We start from the raw sequence: 25,146 nt of genomic DNA, 5'->3' as shown, positions 1-25,146 counted from the left end.
CCTAGGAGACTGCAGAACGAGGCATTTTCCAAGACAGGGAATTATTTTTGGCTGCCACTATGGTGCTGGAAACAGACCTCGACTTAAATTCAGAAGACTGAAGTCTGGATCCTACTTCACCCTGACAATAGCTGACTCAGCCTGAGCAAACAGCTTGTTCCCTCCGAGCCTCAGTTTCCTCACCTGTCAGTAGTAAAGAGAAAACCAAGGCTATGTGTGGGTTGGTGGCACGCTGTCTCTCCACCCTTCCTCCTCCATGTGTGCTCCACCTGGCCAGCAAGGAAACCCTCTCTGAAATCAGTGCCCGGATTCTGACTAAACCTGATCGTGCAGGATGGATAGGAGATGAATCGTAGAAAAATTGAGGCAGGACAATGAAAATGGCCACAGTCCTTTCCTGGAGGAAATGGGAAGACACGTTCTATGGGAAATCATGACAACAGAATAGGTTCATTCCAGCCGAATTCAACTTAGAGTTGACTTTTAAAATGCCTTTAATAGTAAAAGTAATGGAGCACTCAAGAAGATTCTGAAAACGAACTCACAGATTTATCCCACGACCCCAACACCCTCAATTACTTTCCCGTCTGCATATTTTCTTTCTGGCCATGTGTGGCCAGCACTTCCCCTTGTAATGGGAAACATGCTCCATGAAAAATGGAGGAAGTGAGCCCAAAAGACGCTCTAGGCTGCTTCTCGCTCTCCTTTTTTGCCTTCATTTATTTATTTTTTACTATGTTTATAAATAAAGCCAAGGAACTCCCTTCCCCTAGACACCATCCTGCTTTTGTTTTTTTTTTCTTTTCAGGTTTTGTTGTTGTTGTTGCTGCTGCTGTATTTAAATTAAAATAACTATTTCTTGAAAAAATTCCTTTATTATTTATTTATTTATTTTTACTCTGATACCAACTGATTTTGAGCTCCCTCTCACCGTGGGAGTTTAGTCTCTGGCCCCAGCAACCTCTGCCAGTGGCAAGACTTGTTGCTGGTGTCAACACATGGCCAAGTTGGCTTCATCCTGAGCCTTGCACGGAGGCGCAGGAGCCCCCAGCAGCTGCGCACAGTTCTAGCCGCCACTCAGGTTGCATTGTGCGGCATCACCTAGGTAACCGATAGCCAGCCTCAGAAATGGAATAGGGTGGGAGCTGGGAAACAATTCCCATCACCCCTCCTCCTCCTCAAATAGTCAGCTGGTCTCTGTTAGTCATTTCAGTCAATGGTTTTCAAAAACCTCTGCTGCCATTTATTAAAATGCCTATTTTGTGCCCAAACAGGCAAATGCTTGCTGTAGTTTATCACTAATACTCTCAACAATTCTTCCAGCTCGGTGTGATTACCTCCCCTTCTAAAGACAAGGACAATGAGGATCAGAGAGGGTAAGCGACTTACCCAAGGCCACACAGCCCCATATTTCTGTCTGACTCTGAAGCCTGTGGTCTTCCTATGGCAGCAATGTCCAGATCAGAACTAATAAGCTAGCAAATGTGGTCTGCTTCTTTCCAAGAAAAGACCTGGGTATTTTTGACTTGAGGACCTATTGTCAAAGGCAGAATGGGTGATTTCCATTCCACCTCTCACATTTTAATGCCCAGGATTGCTATTGCTAAATTCTTCTATTTGATGTCCACAAGCTTGGGTATCCATGTGACTGCTCAAGAATCAGTTCTGAGCTCATGCCAAGTGTAGAAATGTTAGTGACTGGGTCTGAGCTGCCCATATTCTGCTCCATTGAGAATGGAGCTAATTATGAAGTCAGATGGATCCATTGTCAAGGAAACTTGCCATATTCTCTTGGACCATTTAAGGGCTGAGCAAACATGCTGGCTGGACAGGTTGTCCTGTACTGATGGCAATCTCTGGTTCTCCCCAGGCCCTAAAGAGCTGCCTCAGCTTCCCACAGAGTCTGGAGAAATCCTTCAGAACAAATTGTCCCAATCCTGGGTTTCAGGACTTTCTAAGAGCTCAAATAAATTACAGGGGCCTGTGGGGAAATAAGCCTCCTCTATGGGTTGAGTAGAAGGATAGAGTCAGAGGAATCAAGAAGAGGGGGCAACAGAGCAAAAGACAGAGGGCAAAGGGAACTGGAAAGAAGCTGTCAAGGGCTGCCATGAGCATTAATAGAATTCCAGCCTCAGTATCAGCAGCCTGTCCTACCTGGCCCTTCTCTAGGAATTCAAGCCTTGGGAATTCCGTTGCTGCTGCTGCTGCTTCTAACACATCCATTGCCAAATGCTATATTGGTTAGAAAGCAAATCAGTGAGGATTACATGAAACAACACAGTTAATTATCCCTTGCCTTGTGAAGTCCCCAGGGATTCCACTGGCCAGGCTGTGTCCAAGGCTTCCCCTGCACAGTGGTGCATCTGTCTGCCCTCTCTGTCCCGCCCACTCACCCAGACTGGGAGTGGATGGAGCAACACTGCTCTTCTGTTCTAAGCTGCCTGCTGCCTCGGCCCAGGACTTAGGTATATGAGGCTACTGAAATGGAACTCTGGCCTGAGCGTGGTGGCTCATGCCTGTAATCTCAGCATTTCAGAGGCCAAGATGGGTGAATCACTTGAGGACAGGAGTTCGAGACCAGCCTGGCCAACATGGTGAAACCCCATCTCTACTAAAAATACAAAAATTAGCGGGGCGTGGTGGCACACACCTGTAATCCCAGCTACCCAGGAGGCTGAGGCAGGAGGATTGCTTGAACCCGGGAGGGAGAGGTTGCAGTGAGCTGAGATTGTGCCACTGCATTCCAGCCTGGGCAACAGAGTGAGACCCTGTTTTATAAACAAAACAAAACAAAAAAAGAGAGAGAGAGAAAAAAGAAACTCTGGGACAGAACGTTTGCGTGGCATGGGAATAGCATGAGTAAAGCATGAAGACAGCATGAGGAGAGGCCACTGCCCATCCTTTTACCATGCAATCAGACCTGCAATGCCAGCGCAGCACCCCCTAGCCCGAGGATGTGTTAGGTAGCATCTCTATGTCTTCCACAGTTCACTCTCAGTTTCCTCCCTGGCTCTCTATTTCCAATGCCACTCCTTTCTTCCAGACTCTTCAGCAATCCCAGAAGCTTTGCAGCAACCTCCTCCCTGGTCATATTGCTTTCAGTATTTTGCATAATGCTCCCCCAGAGAGTTTCTTTCTTTCTTTTTTTTTTTTTTTTTTTGAGAGTCTCATTCTGCCGCCCAGGCTGGAATGCAGTGGTGCATCTCAGCTCAGGGCAACCTCTGCCTCCCGGGTTCAAGCCATTCTCCTGCCTCAGCCTCCCAAGTAGCTGGGACTACAGGTGCCTGCCACCACACCCGGCTAATTTTTTTGTATTTTCAATAGAGACAGGGTTTCACCATGTTGGTCAGGTTGCTGTCGAACTCCTGACCTCAAATGATCCACCCACCTTGGCCTCCCAAAGTGTTGGAATTACAGGCTTGAGTCACCACGCCCCGCCCCCAGATTGTTTCTTAAAGAGGTATGTCATAGAACTCTATTACTCCCCTGCTCAAAACTATCCATGGCAGAAGTTAAACCCGAGCAGTGATCTTCAGTGCTGGCAGAGAAAGCGGGAGCTGAACACTGCAAGTGGACACGTGCCCTGGAGCAGGGTTTTTAAGAAGTCATCCAGCAGTGCCTATTCAGGTTAAAAATATACACACCTGGCTCCAGCAATCTCAATTTTGGAAATTAAACCTTTAAAAATAAAAGTGCGGTGGGACACGGTGCCTCACGCCTGTAATCCTAGCACATTGGGAGGCTGAGGTGGGTGGATCAACTGAGGTCAGGAGTTTGAGACCAGCCTGGCCAACATGGTGAAACCCCGTTTCTACTAAAAATAACAAAAAATTAGCCAGGTGTGGTGGCATGCACCTGTAATCCTGGCTACTTGGGAGGCTGAGGCAGGAGAATCACTTGAATCCAGGAGGCAGAGGTTGCAGTGAGCTGAGATCGTGCCATTCCACTCCAGCCTGGGGGACAAGAGCAAAACTCTGTCTCAATAAATAAATAAATAAGAGTGTAACTATCAATGTTTGCAAAGTTTTCTTTCAAGAATTGTTGGTAGCAGTAACAATTTGGATAAAATGTATAATAATATCCATCAATTAGGAAATGATTAAACACATTATAATATGCCACTGCCATGGAATATAAAAAGAATGGATCGGGTTATTGATTGACATGATAAAATGGATATAAGTTAAACAAGAAAGCAAGTTGCATAGGTAAATAGTTGCATATCACACATGCAGGTACACAGGCACACAAAGGCACCATCAATTTCCACCTTTCTGAATTTATATCTGCTATTTTTGTGTTTGTATATAGATACGAGCATCTAAGGATACACATGAGACTGCTCTTTTTTTTTTTTTCCTCAAGACAGAGTCTCACTCTGTTGCCCAGGCTGGAGTGCAATGGCACAACCACAGCTCACTGTAACCTCAAACTCCTGGGCTCAAGCAATCCTCCCACCTCAGCCTCCCTAGTAGCAGAGACTACAGACAACTGGCTAATATTTTTGAAATTATTTTTTTGTAGAGACAAGGGCCTCCCTCTGTTACCTAGGCTGGTCTCAAACTCCTGAACTCAAGTGATCCTCCTGCCTCAGCCTCCCAAAGCGGTAAGATTACGGGCATGAGTGACTGCACCCAGTCAAGACGGTTGATACTAGTTAAGTTGGATGGCAGAATGAAGAGAAGATGAGGGAGATTATGAATTGCTTTCGTGTCTTTGTTTCACTGGTCATAGTGAACACCTATTGTTTTTGAAATTCTAAGAGTCATTTAAGACAAGATGATAGAAAAAAGAAAAGAAAGAACAAAAGTAAACAGCAGAGAAGGGAAGGGAGGGGGAGGGAAGGAAGAAAGAAAAAACCCTCCACTGTCTCACCACGGCTTTCCAAGGCCCGGCTCCCTCTCCACCTGTCCTTCTCCCTGACTGCTTGTGCCCCAACTCCCCACATCTGTCTTAGCACCCAGATACACAGACCAGGTCATTTCCCTTCTCGTGCTTTCTTACATCCTGCCCCCTTTGCCAGAAACCACCTCCTCTTTCTCAACCTGCCAAATTCTTTCAAAGTTCAGCCCAAATGCCACCTCCTCCAAATAACCTTTTCTTGCCTCCAAGGGTCCGTCAGTCCCCCTCTGGGCTCCCACATACCCTGTGCCCTCTGGTACCACATTCCACCGTACCTGCCGCAGGGGCTGCACTTTCAAACGCCTGGCTAGTGGCGACTAGAGTCTGCAGGTTCCACCTAGAGAAACTGCCCTGGATGGCCCAGAGCCACCCTCCTTCAGACTGATGCACAGAAGCCAGGATTCTAGATTTTTCTTTTTTTTTTTAAGCTAAGCCTCGCTCTGTCACTCAGGCTGGAGTGCAGTGGTATGATCTCGGCTCCATGCAAGCTCCGCCTCCTGGGTTCAAGAGATTCTCCTGCCTCAGCCTCCAGAGTAGCTGGGATTACAGGTGCCCACCACCACACCTGGCTAATTTTTGTATTTTTAGCAGAGACGGGGTTTCACCTTGTTAATCAGGCTGGTCTCGAACTCCTCACCTTGTGATTCACCCGCCTCAGCTCCCAAAGTGTTGGAATTACAGGCACGAGCCACTGCGCCCAGCCCCCAGGATTCCAGATTTCTATGGGAAACCCCCTGATTTTTAACTGTTGGCAACTTATTGAAATGTTCAATAAACTGTCTTCAGGCCAACACAGTGACAGTGAAAGAAAGAAATTCAGTAAGATAAGCCTGGCTTCATCAGTATTGGGTAACCGGGTATTTGGTAGATCTCTCTTTCCGCTGGAGTGGGAGATTGTTGAGGGCAAGAACCTGCCTGGGTAGTGTTTGCGTTCCAGGTTTAGCGCCAGCCAGCACACAGATACTGAAGGAAGAAGGGAAGAAATGCAGGAAACAGCCAGAAGGATGAAAGAAAGGGAAAAAAAGGGCACACCAGGCAATGCGTTTAATCATCTATGACAAGGACAAGTGAAAACCTTTTTCCGTCTTGTTTGCCACTTACAGGTATTGTCTTTTGGTTTTTTGTTTGCTTGTTTTAGAGACAGAGTCTCACTCTGTCACCCAGGCTGGAGTGCAGTGGCACTATCTAGGCTCACTGCAGCCTTCGCCTCCGGGGTTCAAGCAATTTTCGTGCCTCAGCCTCTCGAGTCACTGGGACTACCGGCATGCTGTTGCCCAGGCTGGTCTCCCACTAGCCATCACGCCCAGCTAGTTTTTGTGTTTTTTGTAAAGATGGGTTTTCGCCATGTTGCCCAGGCTGGTCTTGAACTGCTGGCCTCAAGTGATCCACCCACCTCTGCTTCCCAAAGTGCTGGGATTACAGGTATGAGCTACTGCAACCAGCCTATGTTCATTGGGTGAGGGGGGAGGGTTGTTTTTGTTTTTGTTTTTAGAGACAAGGTCTCACTCTGTTGCCCAGGCTGGAGGGCAGTGGTGCAATGATAGCTCACTGTAGCTTCAAACTCCTGGGCTCAAGAGATCTTTTCACCTCAGCCCCCAAAGTTCTGGGATCACAGGTGCTTGCCACTGTGCCTGGCTAATTGTTTCGTTTTTTTGTAGAGAGGAGGTCTTGCTGTATTGATCAGGCTGGTCTCAATGAAGTCCTGGCCTCAAGTGGTACTGCTGCCTCCCAAAGTGCTGGGATTACAGGTGTGAGCCACCGTACCTGGCCTGCAACTTGGGTGTATCCTAATTTTGACCACAGTATAGATATTCTGTGGATACTGTAAAAATGCCTGCTAGGGAGATGGCAGTTTCCACATCCAGGCACTAAAGATGAGCCAGTGCAACAAAGGATACAGTGATGTTTAAACAGAACTCGGCTTTCAAAGAATTCTTCCCTCTTTTGCAATCACTACTCAGCTAGTAGATAACCAGGTTCAGAGTAAATAAGTTTGTGTTTTGACCAAATTCACCTATTCACTGTTTACTAATGATACTAACAACTCCAAACATCCAGGAAAATGTGGAGGCCTCTATTATCTCTGTCATCATAATAATAATGTGGTCTTCTATTATCTCCACAGTAAATTCTTCCTGCAAACCTGGGAGGTCAGAATGATCACAACTCTCATAGTTTTACAGATAAGGGACCCAAGATTCAGAGAGGGGAAGTAACTTGCCCAAGGCCACCCAGCTGGAAGGAGGTGGGGCAGGATTCCATCCAGATTTTGTGCTGTTGGAAATGCAGTGTTCTCTCCTGTAAATCAGTGTTAACCCCAATTTCAGGCATCCACCCACACTATTGTTCCGCCGAACAATCGTTATGATTGTTGGCTGTATCCCAGTACCAACAGTGCTGTTATTTAATTAATATTTAACTTAAAATAAATTCTAACTTTAACACTAAAAAATAATTTGTAAAGTGAAATTTATGTCACAGTATTTACTTATCAACCTCAGCTGGGTTAACTCCGAAAATAAGTAGAGCAAAAGCAACACTGTGTTGTTATTTTCTGGCTTGATGCTGTGGTCTCCTGAAGGTTGAAACCTGGTGTTTTGTCCCCAGGGACATTGGTGATCATTATCGTGGTGTTAAAGCTGGACTAAGACAGTCTCCTGGCCGGGCGCGGTGGCTCACACCTGTAATCCCAACAGTTTGGGAGGCCAAGGTGGGTGGATCACCTGAGGTCAGCAGTTCGTGACCAGCCTGGCCAGCACAGAGAAACCCCATCTCTACTAAAAATACAAAACATTAGCTGGGCATGGTGGCAGGTGCCTGTAATCCCAGCTACTCAGGAGGCTGAGGCAGGAGAATCACTTGAACCCGGGAGGTAGAGGTTGCAGTGAGCCAACATCACACCACTGCACTCCAGCCTAGGCAACAAGAGTACAACTCCATCTCAAAAACAAAAAACAAAAAACAAACAAACAAAAAAAGCCACAGTTTCCTGAGTAAAGTGGAAGGATTAACAGACATCATTGAAAATGAAATCACTTCTTTGTCACATACTTAGATGTTACTTCATATCCTATCCTGTCCAGAGATTCTCCAAAATCATTTCTCTGGGAAAAGCTGGTGCCACCACTTGGGCACACAGCTTTCTTGTGCTGCCCCAAAGGCCCTGAGGGTTTTTAGCAGTGTAATTTTCATAAGCCTCTTTGCAGTTGTCCACACCAACAGTGTTAGCAGTAAATGTGTCATTAGCAGTGATCCATCTGGTTTCCTCCCAGTCTTCCCATCTGCTGAGCCAAAAACTTTCCTCCTTTCATGAATGGAAGACCTGCAACAGGAAACAGAAGAAATTGTGTTCCTTGCATTTTATAGCCATGATCCCATGGCTCCTCAACCCCTGAAATAGGGATTAGTGGTCCCCATTTTCTGATGCAGAGAATGAAGTCCCACTCAGAGAAGGAGGAGGACTTGTCCCAAGACATGCTGGACACAGAATAAAAATTGGGATCCAACCTACCCAGCCTGACTCCTATGATCCTTCCATCCAGCTGGAAACTTCAGTCAGCCTGGTGGTAGACAGGAACAAGGAACTGAATTTTTCACTCACTTCTTTTTATCATAGAACAACTATAGATCCAGAGCAGACTTGGAATGCAACTAAACCCCCTCCTTTTGCTGGTGACAGGGATGAGGAGCCCAGAGAGCAGGAAGATCTTTTCAAAGTCAACCAGCGAGAGTGACATGTAGACATCAGAACTCTTCCTTCTTGGTAGCGGGGGTGGGGGGGGGGGGGGGGGTGTGTCTAGGTCTTTTCCCTTCACTTTCCCACCTTCCGCACAAAGACTTGCAAATTCACTGGCAAAAGTCATAAGCTGTGGAAAGGTGGCAAAGAGAAAAAGTCCCAGTTTTATCAAGCTATAATACATATGGGGTATTCCATTTATGGATAGGATTATCGTGATGAGGAAGGCTTAACTATATTTAAAGTTTGTGGATCTCATAAAATTGTGAAGATATTACAATGCCTTTTGCAAAAAATTCCACCCATACCTCTAATTTCTTTTTCCTATTTAAACGGTGGTGACTATTCTTTCTTAGGGTTGGAGGGTGGGTAGAAGATAAGGGAATGACATCTTAACAAACACAGAATTAAAAAGATAAATTATACATATCTTGCTTTTTCATGTCTGAGAATCAAACCTTTCAATAAATGAAAATACTGATAGCATCTACCAACAGGCTTGTGAGAAGTAAATGAATTGGTGCCTGTCGTGTGCCTAGAACAGTGCATGGCACATAGTAAGTGCTCAAAAAGCATCAACCGCTATTATTAGGGGGAATGAGCAACGTAAAACTATCAGTTTAATATTTTCCTAAATACATTTGGGTCTCTTTTTTTCCATTGTAGAAACACACCTTCATGTAGAAAGATCAAGATATTACTAAAGCAAATGGGCAAAGATAACAGCATGATGTCGAGTTTCTCTGGCTGATTTTATTTTATTATTATTAGTAGTAGTAGTATTAGTATTATTATTTTGAGACCTTGTTGCCGGGCTGGAGTGCAATGGTGCGATCTCGGTTAACTGCAACTTCCACCTCCCAGGTTCAAGTGATTCTCCTGCCTCAGCCTCCCAAGTAGCTGGGATTACAGGAATCTGCCACCACGCCCAGCTAATTTTTGGTATTTTTGGTAGAGATGGGTTTTCACCATGTTGGCCAGGCTGATCTTGAACTCTTAACCTCAGGTTATCCACCCGCCTCAGTTTCCCAAAATGCGGGGATTCAGGCGTGAGCCATTGTGCCCAGCCTGGCTCTGGCTAACTTTAGCCAGGGATTAGAGAAATTCAATCTGAGGGATGATATATCAGTTAGGGGTCTGGAGTCAGATACCCCTGGGGTCACATGCTGACTGAAACACTTAAGATGCTACAAAACCTTGGGCAAGCACAACCTCCCCAACTCTTCCCATTTGTGAAATGAGTAACTCTTTATAGGGAAATGTGACAATTAATTGCCAAGTCTAGTGACTTTCTGGGTCTGGGATGGAATGAACACTCAGTTTTCCCAGTGGACAGGTTAAAATTCTGCCCCTGCCTGCAAGAATCCAGTTCAGCATTAGTTACAATTGTGAGAGCAGTCCTCCTAACTCACAGTTCATTCCGGAGTCACTGGGGAAGGTAACCTTTCAGTGAGTCACCCCTGCAGTCTCCACCACCACCTGGATTTATTCATTTATTCAACAAATATTTATTGAGCCCCTCACCATGCCAAAGGCTCTTCTGGGCACTGGACACAGTGCTGTGAATGCATGACAAATCCTGGGGGCCCCCAAATAGGCATGGTTTCCACACCTAGTGGGGCCCTGCAAGGCTCAGAGCATTTCCTGGCTAAATCTAAGCAGTGCGATGCATTTTCCTACCTACTCCCTCTGTGACCTCTGGCAAGTGGCCTACCCTTTCAGACCTACATTTCATCTCAGGCAGTGAAATGGGGTGATAGACAGGAAGGGGTGGAGGCAGAAAGGGAGGAGGAGAGGGGATTCACACTCCCAGTAACAAGTGAGGTTTTGGATGTGAAAGCGTTGCAATGAGTAAAGCTAAGATGCACAGTTTTCTGATTACCAAGGCAAGGCTCTTCCTGCCAGTGATGACCAGCCGCTCCCTCCGAAGGCTGGCACAAGCCTGGGGCCCAGCTCTAACACCCCAACTCCTCACCCGAAAATGACTAACAACACTTAGAATAATTGCTTCTAATTGTCTTTATCCTCCAAATAAAGCAAACCCTGCTTATTCCCCACCAGGCAACTGGGGGAAGGGGGTGGAGCAACTGGAAGAGATTACCTGCCTTAATTAAAAAATATAATTATGCCTATTAAGTAACCCCTCAAAGTTCCTTTTCCCATCTTGCCCACGTGTAGTCTGCTGCATTTTGAAGCTGAAATAACTTGGAAGCCACCAAGCAAGATAGACTTGAGATTTCTGTTTAATTATTTGGGAATCCATAATCCAGGGTACCCTTTGCCATAATCCGGAGTGGCGGGACCGAGAGCAATTTTCATGTGTGTCTGTGCTGGTGACTGAGCCCAACCTAGACTCAACAGCCCATCTGTCAAGTTGGAAGAAAATGGAAATAGTAGATACTTCGTTGCTGTGAGTAATTCCAGATGCCTCCCCTCTCACATTTACAGCAACCTCTGCTGCAGGCAAAATACATAAATTTTAGAATCAGCCAAATCCTGATTTGCATCTTTGCCAGGTATTTTCTAGTTGTGAAAAAACCTTATCGGCCGGGCGCGGTGGCTCAAGCCTGTAATCCCAGCACTTTGGGAGGCCGAGACGGGCGGATCACGAGGTCAGGAGATCGAGACCATCCTGGCTAACACAGTGAAACCCCGCCTCTACTAAAAAATGCAAAAAACTAGCCGGGCGAGGTGGCGGGCGCCTGTAGTCCCAGCTACTCGTGAGGCTGAGGCAGGAGAATGGCGCAAACTCGGGAGGCGGAGCTTGCAGTGAGCTGAGATCCGGCCACTGAACTCCAGCCTGGGTGACAGAGCGAGACTCCGTCTCAAAAAAAAAAAAAAAAAAGAAAAAACCTTATCAAGCCTTAAGCTTCAGTTCTTTCTTCCTTCAGGAGGAATAGGGCCCGTACGTCACAGGGTTGCTTGAGGAATAAGTGGGAGAGAGTTATTGAACCTTGATTAAAACCTCACCTCTGCTCAGCCCTGTATGGGTGGTTATTCTGGTTTTACAGATGGGTAAACTGAAGGGGGTGGGGGAGGGTAGAGATTTGTGAATGGCAGGGCAAGATCCCCTGGGTGTTCTCCTGGATGACCGGGCTGGTTCCCTAGGGCTGCAGCCACACAGCTTCCTGGAACTACCTCTTCCAGGGAGCCCTTTGCGTGTTTCTCTGCAGACAAATCAGCCTGGGCCCTGCTCGTGGGAACTTCCCTCCAATCATGCAGGGGTTGGGAAGAGGCCAGTGAGCTGTGCCCAGGGCTTGGGAGACAGGAGATACTCCCTGCTGTTTGTCTAAACCTAAAGTTTCTTCTTCCCTTAATCTCCACCTCTCACTAGACAGATCTGCCAATCTGCTTCCTTCCCAAAAGGTAGGTGGTTATTCCCATTTTACAGAAGAAGAAGAAAAAAAAAAAGGCTCCAGAAAGTTCCATGCCTCCAATCATTCAATGAGTTCCATGCCTCGAATCATCCAATATTGGATCATTCGATTTCAAATGTGCACGATGCCCAGAAAGATCCATTGGAGAGGGAGGTAAAAAGTACCATTGATAATGACTTAAGAAATGATGATATCCAACATTTACTAAATACTAGGCACTCTCATGTGACAGATGCGGAATCTACAGTGCAGAAAGGTGAAGTGATTTATCCAGTCTCACAGGAATACATGGTTCAACCTTACTTGAAGCCGCTTCAGCTCTAGGAGATGCGAGGCAGAGCTGTCTCCTGGGTCAGTGCCTGCTTCCAGCACACTCAGCGCCTCTCGGTATTTTGTGAGGCTTGTCACCTAGTTCTCACTAGCAACACCGTGGACTGGGCATTAGTATGTCCATTTTCTGAAAGGCGAAACCAAGACCTAGCAAGGTGACGGTGGAAAACGGTGAGTAATAGGGCCTGGATTTGAATATAGAACTACAGAAGGCCGACCCACAGCTCCTCCCCTCACACCTGCTGCCTCTAGAACTAGATGTCCCCAAGAACTCGCCATCCCCTCTCCAGGCTGTGGGACCTGCAAGGAGATGCAGCTTGTTTTACCACTACTTCCCCCGCCCCCATCCTTGTGGTGGTCTTCTTCCAGGGGCACGATGTTGAATGAGGTTTTACCACAGCTGAAGTCGGGCCAACCTCTCCCCTCTCTGCGCCTGGACGACTTCATCTGTGGAATGGAGAGAAAGCTCGGGCTTTAGGGGGCCTTCAGTAATCTGCATCGTGCTTTTGGCAAAGGCTCCTTCTCTCCAGTCCCGGCTCAAACCCGGGTTCAGTTCCGATTCCGGACCTTAGGGAGTGGGAACAGGAGAACAGTAAAGAACCAGCTTGGACTTGCAGAGCTTCGCAAGCAAAACGTTTGTACCCCCAAAACCTCCAGCTGTGACCCTGAATACCTGTCTACCCGAGTTCCTGGGCTGTGTAACTCGGAAAGTGATCTCTCTAGACACCAGGGGACCGAACCGTCCCCATTCCCACTCCGCAAACACCAGTAAGAAAAATGAGCTCAGAGAGGAGCAGCCTTTTGCCCGAAGTCACACAGCGAATGTCTTGGGGGGTGGGTGAGCGGTGTTGTGGAATTCCTGGCGGATGTTGGCGCCCGCGGGTCTGCCCGCTTCTGATACCCGGGCTCAGTAGAATAGGCCGCTAACGAGCGCCCATTAGGAGGAATTGTCACTCCTCTGGGAGCGAGGTTGTCCCATTAGGGCGAATTGTCATTCCTCCTGGAGCGAGGTTGTCCCGGCTCCGCGCAGGCTGAGTGCTGGGGCCGAGAGCAATTAACGCGGCTCCGGCGCGGGCAGCCGCCTCTGCCCCGGGCAGCGGGGGCGGGGCAGGGCGGGGGCGGGGCGCCCGGCGCGGCTGGAGCCGGTCACCCGGCGCAGCCCCTTCCCCCGGAGCCCGCCTTTCATCTCCCCGCGCCTGGCGCCTGCCCGAAGCCCAGGCCCGTCTACAGCCCCCTTCGCTGCCCCTCCCCCACCCCCTTCTAGCCGCTGGGATCCAGCGTTCGGCCCTCGGGGTTACAAACGCTGCGGTCTGCGCGCAGCGCTCCACAGTTTGCAAGCAGTGTTTTCTCCCTGGGACTCGCGGCGCGCGTACGCAGTTGCTTCAAGAAGGGGCCTGGCCGGTGTAACACGCCCCGGGGAGCGCGGGAAGGTGCAGGCCTGAGGATCTGCGCTCAGAGGCCTCAGCCGCGCGGGGGGATTCCCGGGTCTCCCACTTCTACCTGCGCCACCGTGGGCAGAGTATTAACGCTTCCCAGCCTTAGGCTTTCATCTGTGAAATGGGGAAAATAATCTGCTAGAAGCGGTGTGTTGGAAGAAACAAATAAGATCTTGGATAGGTCCAGGCACTAAAGCATCCTTGAGAGTTGACGCTTCCTGGTGAATGAGTTCCACTTGGAACCCCTCTTTTTTGCTAGCAAATATTGCAACTACGCATAGATCCCTGGGAACTAACGTTTACTGAGTGCCTCCTACGTAACAAAGCCAGTCTTCCACTAGATCACTGTCCCCAAACCAGGACACTTCTCACACCGAGCCAAATTCTCAGCCCCGGAAATTTTACAAAGAACCTACCGTATGGTCTGGGATGCACCTTATGTTTCGATACTTGGCAGGGAGAAAGCATTCGATACATTGTGATTGCTTTTGATATACAATAATGTTTTTAAACTGGACCTCCTATGCCTTCTAGTTACTTTAGGTAGCCTATTGAATTTAATCACCACCAGAGTCATCTCAGGTAAGGATTATTATCTCTTATTTTGGAGATAAAAAAAAATGCTGGCTGGAGGAAGCAATTTGGAGTGCTCAAGGTCACTCCGCCAGGAAAAGGTGAATAAAACGTTCTGAAAACGCAGCCAAAGTTGGATTAAATGCAGACTTGGGGCTTTCCATAAAGGGCTAGCGTTGTGTTGCGGTTCCAGCCTTTTCCCAGCAGAAGTGAGCCCCTTTCCCGATTTGTCTCCACCTCAGTAGAGAGCTGGGGAGGGAACTGGCAAAGACCCCAGGGCAGGCTGGTTCCTCTCTCAGCATCTTTCCTATTCATGGTCAGAGCTTGGCACTCTGATTTCGAACACCAGTAATTTTTTTTAATCTGTGTTTTCCTATTCCTGGCTTTATAATTTATTTATCTCTGCCTGGACTTCAGTATTCCGGAGAAGTAAAGGGGACCTGGCTTTTCCTTTCCCAGATAAGTTCATTAAAACAAAGGAGTTCCAGTGGTATTGATTTTTGTTTCGAATTTCTCAGGAATGAGCCTGTGTGCCCTATGGCTGACAGATATTAACAGGGAGTTTTCAGGAATAATTATAAAACATTGGCTGCGTTCAGCCTAACTGAAAGTTGAACCCTTTTGTACACTTTGGCAGCTGAGGGCTAAACGAATTTCAGATTTGCTTCCAAAATATATAGCCTGCACCTTGCCTTGTACATCTAGAAGGTACAGAAGTTGATCTGGATTTACCTGTACTGTATTTGAGATGCATATCAAGCCAACTATTACCAGGTATGACTCAAGGGGAAAACGCATACAGCTCCAGATAGTTTTCATATTTTTTTTTTTTTTAATTTTCTGAGCCTCCAGTTGATTAAGAAGAAATGTGCATATTCTTTATAGTGGGAGAGAAACTCAAGTTTTAGAAGACTGTGTTTAGGACTTACTCTTTTACTTTTTCAGGACCATCTTTAATCAAACTGAATTAACTGGCCTGTGCAGACTGTTTTTATCCTGTAAGATTCAGATAATACTTTTTTTCCAGTTCTCTCGGGGCCAGCACAGTTTCACTTCAGGGAAAGGTTTGGGGTGAAGGAAACAGTGCCTCAGAGAAGTACATTGGGAAGAGTTTAAGGGTCCGTAGGTCTAGGGGTCAAGTTTCTAATACTCCTGAACTGGGAGGTAGCCTCCAAGACTTGGTCATTTAAATAATTAAAAACAATGTCTCTTCCTTCCAGTGCTCTAGGGAATGTTTAGCAAGCATCTGCTGTAGGCGAGGTCCTGAGCTGGATGACTTCCTATTTACCTCGTCAGTCGCAGGATAATCGTTCAGATATAGGAAAAGACAGCCGCAGCCTGAAAAGAGTCGTTTGAAGCTATCCTTCTAGGCCAGGCATTTTGAGGACCAGCAGAGAGATCCGAGGCCTCTAATCCTCGAAGTTCGCTCTCACCTTCCCCAGGCTGAGACAGTCATCACTGAGGCTTTGGAAAGGAATTACCGAGGGTATAATTTGGGGTGGGGTGGAGACATCTATGTTTTTATTTAAAAAACCAGGTGCCATGAATAAAAGTATACTTCTCAAAATGGTACGTAGGCCTGGGGTTTGCAAACTTGGAAGCCGATATTTCTGAGACTTGCAAACGGGAAGGAGGCACTAGATATTGGCGACTTCCCCCCCCTCCCCCCGCCCGCCCATTTACCCTCCGAGGCAAACACTGGCATTTAAACACGCAGGACAAACACAGGCTCAAACAAACTCACGAATGCACATTTGCACTGTCTTGAGAAAAAGGTCGGATCCGGATCTCGCTCAGAAAGGAGATTCAGGAGACAAGCACAGAGATTTCAACTTTCTAAAAGTGCGCTGGACTTGTTTTCTAGTGAGAGAAATGGGGACAACTTATTTAAATTCTCCACTCCGAACCCTTTGGGAGAGGGTACCCCTGAATACTTCTCGGACTCCTTCAGGCCTCTCTTTTCCAGGAGAATGCGCTATAATAATGACAGCTGACGCTTTTGAGCGCTGGCTGGTGGCGAAGTACTCTACTAAGTGTATACATTTTTTTTCACAGGGATATGGGTCTGTGAATTTCAGCACTGACTCTCTGGAATTGTAAAGTAAGCCACTTTTGACGCATAGTAGGGGCTTCATAAATGTTTCTGCAATGCCGTTTGCGGATCTTTGACGTATTCTGGCGGTAGAGGGAGAGTAGGATGGGAGCAGGGTCCCTTTTAAAGAAGGGTCAGAAGAGAGAAGAAATGGGACTCGGCGAACTTCCTCTTTAAATAATCGCTCTTAATTAGGTCTCGGGCTTTTCAGTTTCGGCGTGATTATAACCCTTCAGGGATCGCCTAATAACAACTCTGCTGACTGCTCCTGTAATTAACTCCTAATTTATTTCAAAAAGAAAAAAAAAAAAAAAAAAAAAAAAAAGAAGGGGGCCCCAGCCCCTTCGGGAAGAGCCAATCAGGGGCGAGCGTCTCTGGCGTCAGCGCCAGGCCCGGCGCGGATTGGCGGCGCGCGTCTCCCACTTCCCCTCCGAGGAAAGGCTCGGCTCCCAGCGCGCCCCTCCCGTCTCCCCAGCGAAAAAGTTTGAGTCGCCGCTGCCGGGTTGCCAGCGGAGTCGCACGTCGGGAGCTACGTAGGGCAGAGGAGTCATGGCTTCTCCGTCCAAAGGCAGTGACCTGTTTTCGCCCGACGAGGAGGGCCCAGCGGTGGTGGCCGGGCCAGGCCCGGGGCCTGGGGGCGCCGAGGGGGCCGCGGAGGAGCGCCGCGTCAAGGTCTCCAGCCTGCCCTTCAGCGTGGAGGCGCTCATGTCCGACAAGAAGCCGCCCAAGGAGGCGTCCCCGCTGCCGGCCGAAAGCGCCTCGGCCGGGGCCACCCTGCGGCCACTGCTGCTGCCGGGACACGGCGCTCGGGAAGCGCACAGTCCCGGGCCGCTGGTGAAGCCCTTCGAGACCGCCTCGGTCAAGTCGGAAAACTCAGAAGATGGAGCGGCGTGGATACAGGAACCCGGCCGATATTCGCCGCCACCAAGTGAGTGCGCGCTTGGGCCAGGGCAGGAGTAGGAGGTGGTTCGGGGTACTGGAGGGAATGGGGGGACGGGTGTTCCAGGCTGGGGGTACAGAGACCCTTCTGCGTGCGCTACACTCCCGGGAAAGCAAGCCCAGGGCCTCTGGACCCCTTGGTGCCCGGGGCGTTCGGCTCGCCGTCCGCATCCAAGACACACTCTAGATAACCGCGATGTGTATGTCTGAGACTCCCTCCACATACAGATTGTTCAACTCCAGAGCGAACCCCAGCTGGGTTTACGGGGTCGCTTGGTGGTGCGTTTCTACAGCCCTCGGCCCTGCGCTCTGGCCACTTGGCTTGTTTTTGTTTCACTATTCCCCGGGGTCTCTTCCTGGGGAGTGAGGGAGATGGATCCATGTTCAATGAGCACTTGGATGTGCCAGGAACGAGACAGGTTCAAAACTCAACCCTGAGAGTTGTGCCCCCATTTAAAAGATGAGCTAACTGGGCTTAGCCAGACATTGAGTAGAAACCATTTTCTTTCGTGAGTCCCGCGGGTGTCAAAACCGGATCCCACGAAGGGATGGTGGCACCAGAGTCTGGTGCGGGGGGGAAATGTCTCCCTGTGGTCTCCGCAGCCAGCACCCCTCCGGCAAGGTTCTGAGCTTCGCCGGGAGCGGGGGCCAGAAGCGCACGGGCTCTTTTGGCTCCCAGTAATAATTAACAGCATTTCATCAGGGCTTGAGAGTTAATAAAGTGATGCTCATTAGCTCACCAGATCCCGATACGCTCCAGGACCCCCAGGTGTAGGCACCAGGCTTGTGACTACCCTATTTTTCAGACGTGGACGCTAAGGCTTTTAAAGAAGACGGCCTTTGCTTGTCCCAGGTTACCAACAAGCGCTGATTGGCCGGAGGGACCTGGTGTCCACACCCTGCTCCTGTGTTTGATATGCCCTGACCACTTTTGCTTCCTCTCCCCAGAGAGACTAGGTAGAAATCCGCACCTGCACCCCACTTCTGCGACTGAGGCTGCGGAGATTTCTCCTCCGCTTCAGCATCCATTTTTGGTCCCTGGGTCCCTTTACAATTTGGAGACGTCATTCTTTACAGCCTCTTTTACTTTTATCTCTTGGCCTTTATGGTTTTTCTACCCCCTAATTTCCCTCCACCCCATCCCCTACCTAAGGAAAGGTGAGGGTGGGGGCTGTGGAGGGACTTTCTCCAAAGCTGAGAGAGATCCTTTCACTATTTACATCATTCAGCCCTCCAGACTAGAGGCACTGTATTTTGTTAACAAAACAAGGCCATATACCCAGGCGTCAGTGGCTGTCCCCTCTGGCAGTCTCTCTCCACCCTGTTAGAAACTGAAAGATTCAAAGGGCGAGGAGATTAAGGGACTCAAAGAATTTAAACTCAAGTTTGGATAGTGCTTTATAGCACTTTTCACCGTATTATCTTATCTCCTCTGTAGGGCAGCAGCCGGCCTCTTAACAGATGAGGACATTTCAGCGAAGTTCAGAGAGGAATCAGCAGTTTGGGCCTGACCAAAAAAAAAAAAAGCTTGGGACCATTTAATGATCACCTACCAGGTGGCAGACAGGGCTCTGGGCACTCTTAAAATTTTAGTACTGTGAACCACACTGAGGGATTAGTGTTACTTACCCACTTTATTGACAGTGAAGTAGAGGCTCAGAAAATTAAAATACTTAATTTGTTTAACAAATATTGAGTACATTGAGTACATAGCCTACGGCTATGCCCAGCCAATGATACAGGCCTTAAATGGAGTAGTGTCCAGAGGTCAGGAATCCTGCCGTCCTTTAGGCCTGTGGGTCTGGGAAGGCAATGACCCACTACCCCTGTAAACACCCCTGGCCTGTACTCAAGCTTCCCCGCCCTTGGTAAGGCAACCTTGGGCCCTGGCTGTGACCTTTCCATGAAAAGAACCAGAAATTCTGAGAAAGGAGTTTATAACCTGCACATTCTGCACATGTATCCCAGAACTTAAAGTAAAAAAAACACCATAAAGAGTTGTTGGTGTTTTGGGCCTGGAGGTGGCAGCGGTAACCCTGTGGTCGGAGCAGCGGGTCCTGAGAATGCCAGGCGACGGAGCCTGGGGCGAGAGGGAGCTACCCGCCCGGGCCTGATTTTGTTATTTGGAGGAAGTAGGATAAACGCTGTTTTGCCTTATATAATCGCATCCTTCCTCTGGCTGGTTTAAAATTAGGTGGGGGTGGAGGGATGGGGAGTGTTGCATTGGGAGGAAGCCTCATAGCTTCATGGTTTTGATACACATGTGGGATCCCGGTCACCTGGATTTCATAATTCGAATGTAACCCGAAGGAGCAGCTGGAATTACCCTGCTCAGGCGCGTAGTGCTTCAAAACCCCACGTAGAACCCAGGAGCAAGAGGGTATACACACTGGGAACTTGGTATCTGAGCTGAGACACCTGGGTCCTCCTGAGAGCCAGGCCTAGTTTGGAAAGGGCGAGAATTTTGCAGGTCTCTTGAGAGTCTCTGACAGTGTTGTTAATTTGTAAATTAAGAAACTGGCTCCCCAGCTCTCTGGTAACTTAGGGATTAGCAAATGCAAAAGTATAGACTTTTATGGTAGTTTCTTATCCTTCCCTTTCCCAGATGTCTGTTCTTTGGTTGGTTACAATGCCTCTTATCTCTTTTTGATTCAGTAAAGTGATGGGTAATAATGTGACACTAGAACAAATTCATCTCTTTTTGGAAATGGAAGCTGGGTTGGGACTTGTGCTGTGTCACCCTCAAGTATGAAGTGTAAACTCTTTCTTGGGCCACCAAAGTAACTAAACAAGAAATGCAACATTCTCCCATGAATACATTGGAGTTAATACTGTGGCCACATTTGGAAAATTAGCATAGCTCGTAAAAGCCAAATGCAGAAAATTAATTGTTTAGCATTCTGTTGCCACAGCTCTGTCCTCCTCTGCCCACCCACCCTTGAGGAAGACAAGCCCAAAGTTAGTTGATGCTGTGGAATCACAAGGATGTCCCAGTCTGTGATTTGCTGTAATTGAATCCATTTTAAATGTGGAGTCTGGATGCTGTTGGCATACCTTTATTTTGCTTGTTTTTCCCCTGTGACAAACTAATCATTTACACATTTGCCTGAAGCCATAGAATGGGTAGAGGGGATGACTAAGATGTCATCACGTGCTCTCAATTCGGAGGCAGCATGATTTCCCCTGACATTTACATTTATGGGCTAGCTAATTTTTCCCTTCGTCTTAGTAAAGTTTATATTACAGAAGCACCCAGCCAAGAGCCTTATCCCACATCCAGATCTGTAAAATGATGTTCAGATTTTATAATCTGTGGACTGGATGCCATGACAGCTATGTGACTGTTTATTGCGTGGGACTGCCCCCAAATTCAAAGATGCTATTAATTTACCACAGACCTTATCTGCTCGATTATCCTTCGTAAATATGCTGATGCAGTCCACTTTTTCTGGTTCAGAGAGGAGACCAAGGGAAACAGTTAACCCAGTTGCTAAAACCTTTTTCATTTTCCTTCCCATATGTGATTGTCTCCACATCCGAGGGAGCCTGGGATAATCATGAACCTGGTCTCCCATTTTTAAAGATGAGAAATTATGCTCAGAAGAGACAGCGTTTCATTTCTCACCAAACACTTGATTCCCTTGTCTTACATTTGTATGTTCTATTTCTATTATCTGTAATGCTGTTTGTTTTCCATATAGAAGGTTCAGTTACACCATTAGATTTCCAAACTTTCTGTTAAAAGGCTCATTTTTAAAAAATGAAGCAACTTGCCCATTTATATGTGGTCCCCCTCCCCCCAAGAAACATATAATTTTGACAAATGTACCTTTTTCAAAGATGAAACAAAGTATGTCTTTCCATACATAGATATGTATATGTATGTGTGTGTATATATGTATATGTATATATCTTTTTTTTAAAAGCTAAGTACTTTCAGTTGAGAGGGGAGGCCGGAAAGGAAAAAACCTAGAGACATGATGGGGGAGATGGGATTATTATTATTATTTTAATGTAACTTTCTGTTGCTAATCCGCTCACCTCTGTGTTCTCTAGGACATATGAGCCCTACCACCTGCACCCTGAGGAAACACAAGACCAATCGGAAGCCGCGCACACCCTTTACCACGTCCCAGCTCCTCGCCCTGGAGCGCAAGTTCCGCCAGAAACAGTACCTCTCCATTGCAGAGCGTGCAGAGTTCTCCAGCTCTCTGAACCTCACAGAGACCCAGGTCAAAATCTGGTTTCAGAACCGAAGGGCTAAGGCGAAAAGACTGCAGGAGGCAGAACTGGAAAAGCTGAAAATGGCTGCAAAACCTATGCTGCCTTCCAGCTTCAGTCTCCCTTTCCCTATCAGCTCGCCCCTGCAGGCAGCGTCCATATATGGAGCATCCTACCCGTTCCATAGACCTGTGCTTCCCATCCCGCCCGTGGGACTGTATGCCACGCCAGTGGGATATGGCATGTACCACCTGTCCTAAGGAAGACCAGATCAATAGACTCCATGTTGGATGCTTGTTTCAAAGAGTTTCTTCTCCCTCTCCAAGAACGCAGTACCAGCCAATACTCCTGCTCTGCTAACCCTGCGTGCACCACCCTAAGCGGCTAGGCCGACAGGGCCACACGACATAGCTGAAATTTGTTCTTTAGGTGGAGGCACCAAGCCCTGTTTTCTTGGTGTAATCTTCCAGATGTCCCCTTCTCCTTTCACAAAGATTGGCTCTGATGGTTTTTATGTATAAATATATATATATAATAAAATATAATACATTTTTATACGGCAGACGTAAAAATTCAAATTATTTTAAAAGGCAAAATTTATATACATATGTGCTTTTTTTCTATATGTCACCTTCCCAAAAGACACTGTGCAAGTCCATTTGTTGTATTTTCTTAAAGAGGGAGACACATTATTTGCAAAATGTGCTAAAGTCAATGATTTTTATGGGATTATTGACTTCTGCTTATGGAAAACAAATATTAGAAAGACACAATGCACATAGAAAATATTAGATACGGAGAGATTATTCAAAGTGAAGGGGACGCATATTTCTGCATTTTACTTGCATTAAAAGAAACCTCTTTATATACTCCATTTGTTCCTACCTCTCCCCTGCCCCCCACAGCCCCACCACACACACATTTTAAAACTTTTTCCTTTTTTAAGAATATTTTTGTAAGACCAATACCTGGGATGAGAAGAATCCTGAGACTGCCTGGAGGTGAGGTAGAAAATTAGAAACACTTCGTAATTCTTCTCAAGGCTGTCGGTAGCTTTCTTTCAGATAACTGGAGAGTAAAATGTTAAAGCCTGTTGAGAGGAATTGATGGTTTCTGAGAAATACTGGGTACATTCATCCTCACAGATTGCCAAGGTGATTTGGGTGGGGGTATAGTAATTTTCTGCTTAAAAAATGAATATCTTGTAACCATTACCTATATGCTAAATATTCTTGAACAATTAGTAGATCCCGAAAGAAAAAAAACTGTGCTTTCTCTGTGTGTACCTGTTGTATGTCCTAAACTTACTAGAAAATTTTATATACTTTTTTACATGTTGGGGGGCAGAAGGTAAAGCCATGTTTTGACTTGGTGAAAATGGGGTTGTCCAACAGCCCATTAAGCTCCCTGGTATTTCACCTTCCTGTCCATCTCTCCCCTCCCTCCAGTATACCTTTATCCCTCTGAAAGGGTGCCTTGTACAATTTTATATATTTTATTGAAGAGTTATCTCTTATTCTGAATTAAATTAAACATTTGTTTTATTGCAGTAAAGTTTGTCCAAACTCACAATTATTTTAAGAGGTGCTCTCTGTTCTCAGCTGGGCTCAGCTCGAAAGCGCTACCCAGATGAGGGGAGAGCTGGTATTTTTTAATATTTTAATGTAAATCAACCAAGAGTTGTGGCCAGATTCAGCCATGTTGGGGTGATTGGTGGTGGCGGGGGAGTGAACTGAAACTACTGAAATACTTTGAAATGTTTCCTCTGGCAGCTTGTTACTCATGGAAAAGAGGTGGAATTGCTGCGAGGAGTTTTTCAGAAAAAGTACAGTGAAAGATGAACTTTAAATAAGTAGTGGGGCAGAGAGATCAGCCAGTATCTAAGTCATTTGTATATGATCAAGGGAAAATCTTGAACTTGAATTCTCCCAGCTACCAACACATCAAACTTAAAACTGAGGGAAAGGGTCCTTACAGCTATTTGCAAATGGATATGGTAACGAGGTGCATTCGCTGGGCTGGGGGATGGAAGCCCGCTCGCTCGCCTTTCAGGAGTGTGTCAAATCGCATTCCGTTTACCATTCCTATCTCCTTCCAAGGAGATGGACTCCGAGCAAACACTCTTCGGTTTGAAGTGGGAAGGTGGTTCATTCAAGTCCCTTTGCTACCCAGCCTTCCCTCTCCCAGTGGAAACGATACCGAACTGCAGTCAGGCTTGGGTTTTGAGGCGTCACGATAAAATGATGATGGGTGGAGGACGCTGAGAAGGATCTTAAACTCAGCTTTCTGTCGCACAAATAAATCTGAAGTGGTTCCTGGTGACTGATACCTTTCCGAGGTCAGTGTTCGGATGGGAGGCTCCGGTGACTCGGAACAGAGGCAGAAAGGATACAAGGACTTCTTGCTGCTTAAACAGCGCGGCGGGCAGATTGGCACCTGGCACCTACCAGGACTGGCGATTCATCCCGCGTTTCCACTGTGCCCGCACGCACTTTGAAAGTGGGCCCCGGAAACTCCGTTTCTCCTGTGGGGCGGGGTCGGGCAACGTGGTTCAGAAGTTTCACAAGCTCCAGCGCAGAAGTGATCCAAATCGAGGGGTCGGCTCGAAGTCCGGGGCTGATTTTGTCTTGCTCAGTCGCTCCGCCCGAGCTGAGCCGCTGGAGCGACCCAAACCTACCTGGAAGCGCGTCTCTGCAGTCCCGCTGGACTTCTCCGGCTCGAACTCCTAATCTCAGCCCGGAATCCAGCCATATTCATTTAAGGATTGCGTTTTCCAAAGGCCAAAGCCTTTCCCGGTTTCGTCATCAGCCGCCAAGTTGGGTCCCTAATTAGCCTGTCCACCGGGCTTCCTTCCCGGCGCCGCTTGGACCCCGCAGCCCCGGGCGATCTCAGCCCGGGTGGGGAATCCGGAGATGCCGGCTCCGGGTTAAGACTCTGCTTGTCCCCGGGAGGACGGGGTCGCGAATCAGTGCGATCCGGAGAATAGGGGCTGCATCTTGCGTGGCTGGCCGGTTAGACTGGAATCCGTCTGGGGAACTGCGCACCATCCTCATCGCTCCAGACGCCGAAACAAAACCCGAGGCTCGGAGAGGGGAAAAACAGTTGTTCAGGCTCGAACACACGCATCCCAGCGCTCATAGGTGGATGGGGTTACCGAACTGAGAACCAAGCCGGAGGTCCGCGAAGCCGGGACGCCACCTTGCTCTGGGGCTCCCTTTAAGCCAGCAGTCAGGGGTTGGGTTCCGAGTCACCGCGGTCCGGGCCTCGGTCAGGCTTGGTCGGGTACACAGGGCGTTTCAGAGGCCAGACTGACAACCTGTGGCGGCAGAAGGACTCTCCCTCACCAGGGACCCCCGAAGGCGCGCGTTGCAAATTAAAGCCGAAGACGCTAGTGTGCGGGCCTTGGACATCCTTGCATCCTATGCCAGAAGCCTGGCACGCAAATTTACCCACCCTTCCATACTTTCAGTGCTTTGTTCGAAACTCTTCAAGAGACACAGCTCTGCTTTTTGGAAAGAGAGGAAGAGAGCCCCTGCAGAG

The 25,146-nt window shown here is 47.8% G+C and overlaps 1 protein-coding gene across 2 annotated transcripts; it reads left to right on the top strand.

The window, feature by feature from the left end:
* Positions 1-16,918: 16,918 nt before the first annotated feature.
* On the top strand, positions 16,919-23,181 carry MSX2 (msh homeobox 2). 2 transcript variants are annotated; one of them, XM_023218777.2, is made up of 2 exons: positions 16,919-17,374; positions 21,442-23,181. In XM_023218777.2, the coding sequence occupies exons 1-2, from the start codon at positions 16,996-16,998 to the stop codon at positions 21,864-21,866; spliced, it is 804 nt and encodes a 267-aa protein (XP_023074545.1). In that variant the 5' UTR covers positions 16,919-16,995; the 3' UTR covers positions 21,867-23,181. The 2 variants fall into 2 exon arrangements, with proteins under 2 accessions (XP_023074545.1, XP_026312206.1); XM_026456421.2 differs by having other exon boundaries at positions 16,919-17,409; positions 21,442-23,178.
* The last annotated feature ends 1,965 nt before the right edge of the window (positions 23,182-25,146 follow it).

The sequence above is a fragment of the Piliocolobus tephrosceles genome, chromosome 4 (genome assembly GCF_002776525.5).
Source record: "Piliocolobus tephrosceles isolate RC106 chromosome 4, ASM277652v3, whole genome shotgun sequence".
Classification (NCBI taxonomy): Eukaryota; Metazoa; Chordata; class Mammalia; order Primates; family Cercopithecidae; genus Piliocolobus; species Piliocolobus tephrosceles.
Note: the sequence above shows the minus strand (reverse complement) of the source record. Positions and strands in the feature narration are given on the sequence as shown.

What these genes read in the sequence shown, in the direction of transcription:
- MSX2 (XM_023218777.2), top strand. Translation starts at nt 16,996, where the DNA reads ATGGCTTCTCCGTCCAAAGGCAGTGACCTGTTTTCGCCCGACGAGGAG. An exon ending in CCGATATTCGCCGCCACCAA is followed by an intron (nt 17,375 to 21,441) that starts GTGAGTGCGCGC and finishes TGTGTTCTCTAG; the next exon opens with GACATATGAGCCCTACCACC.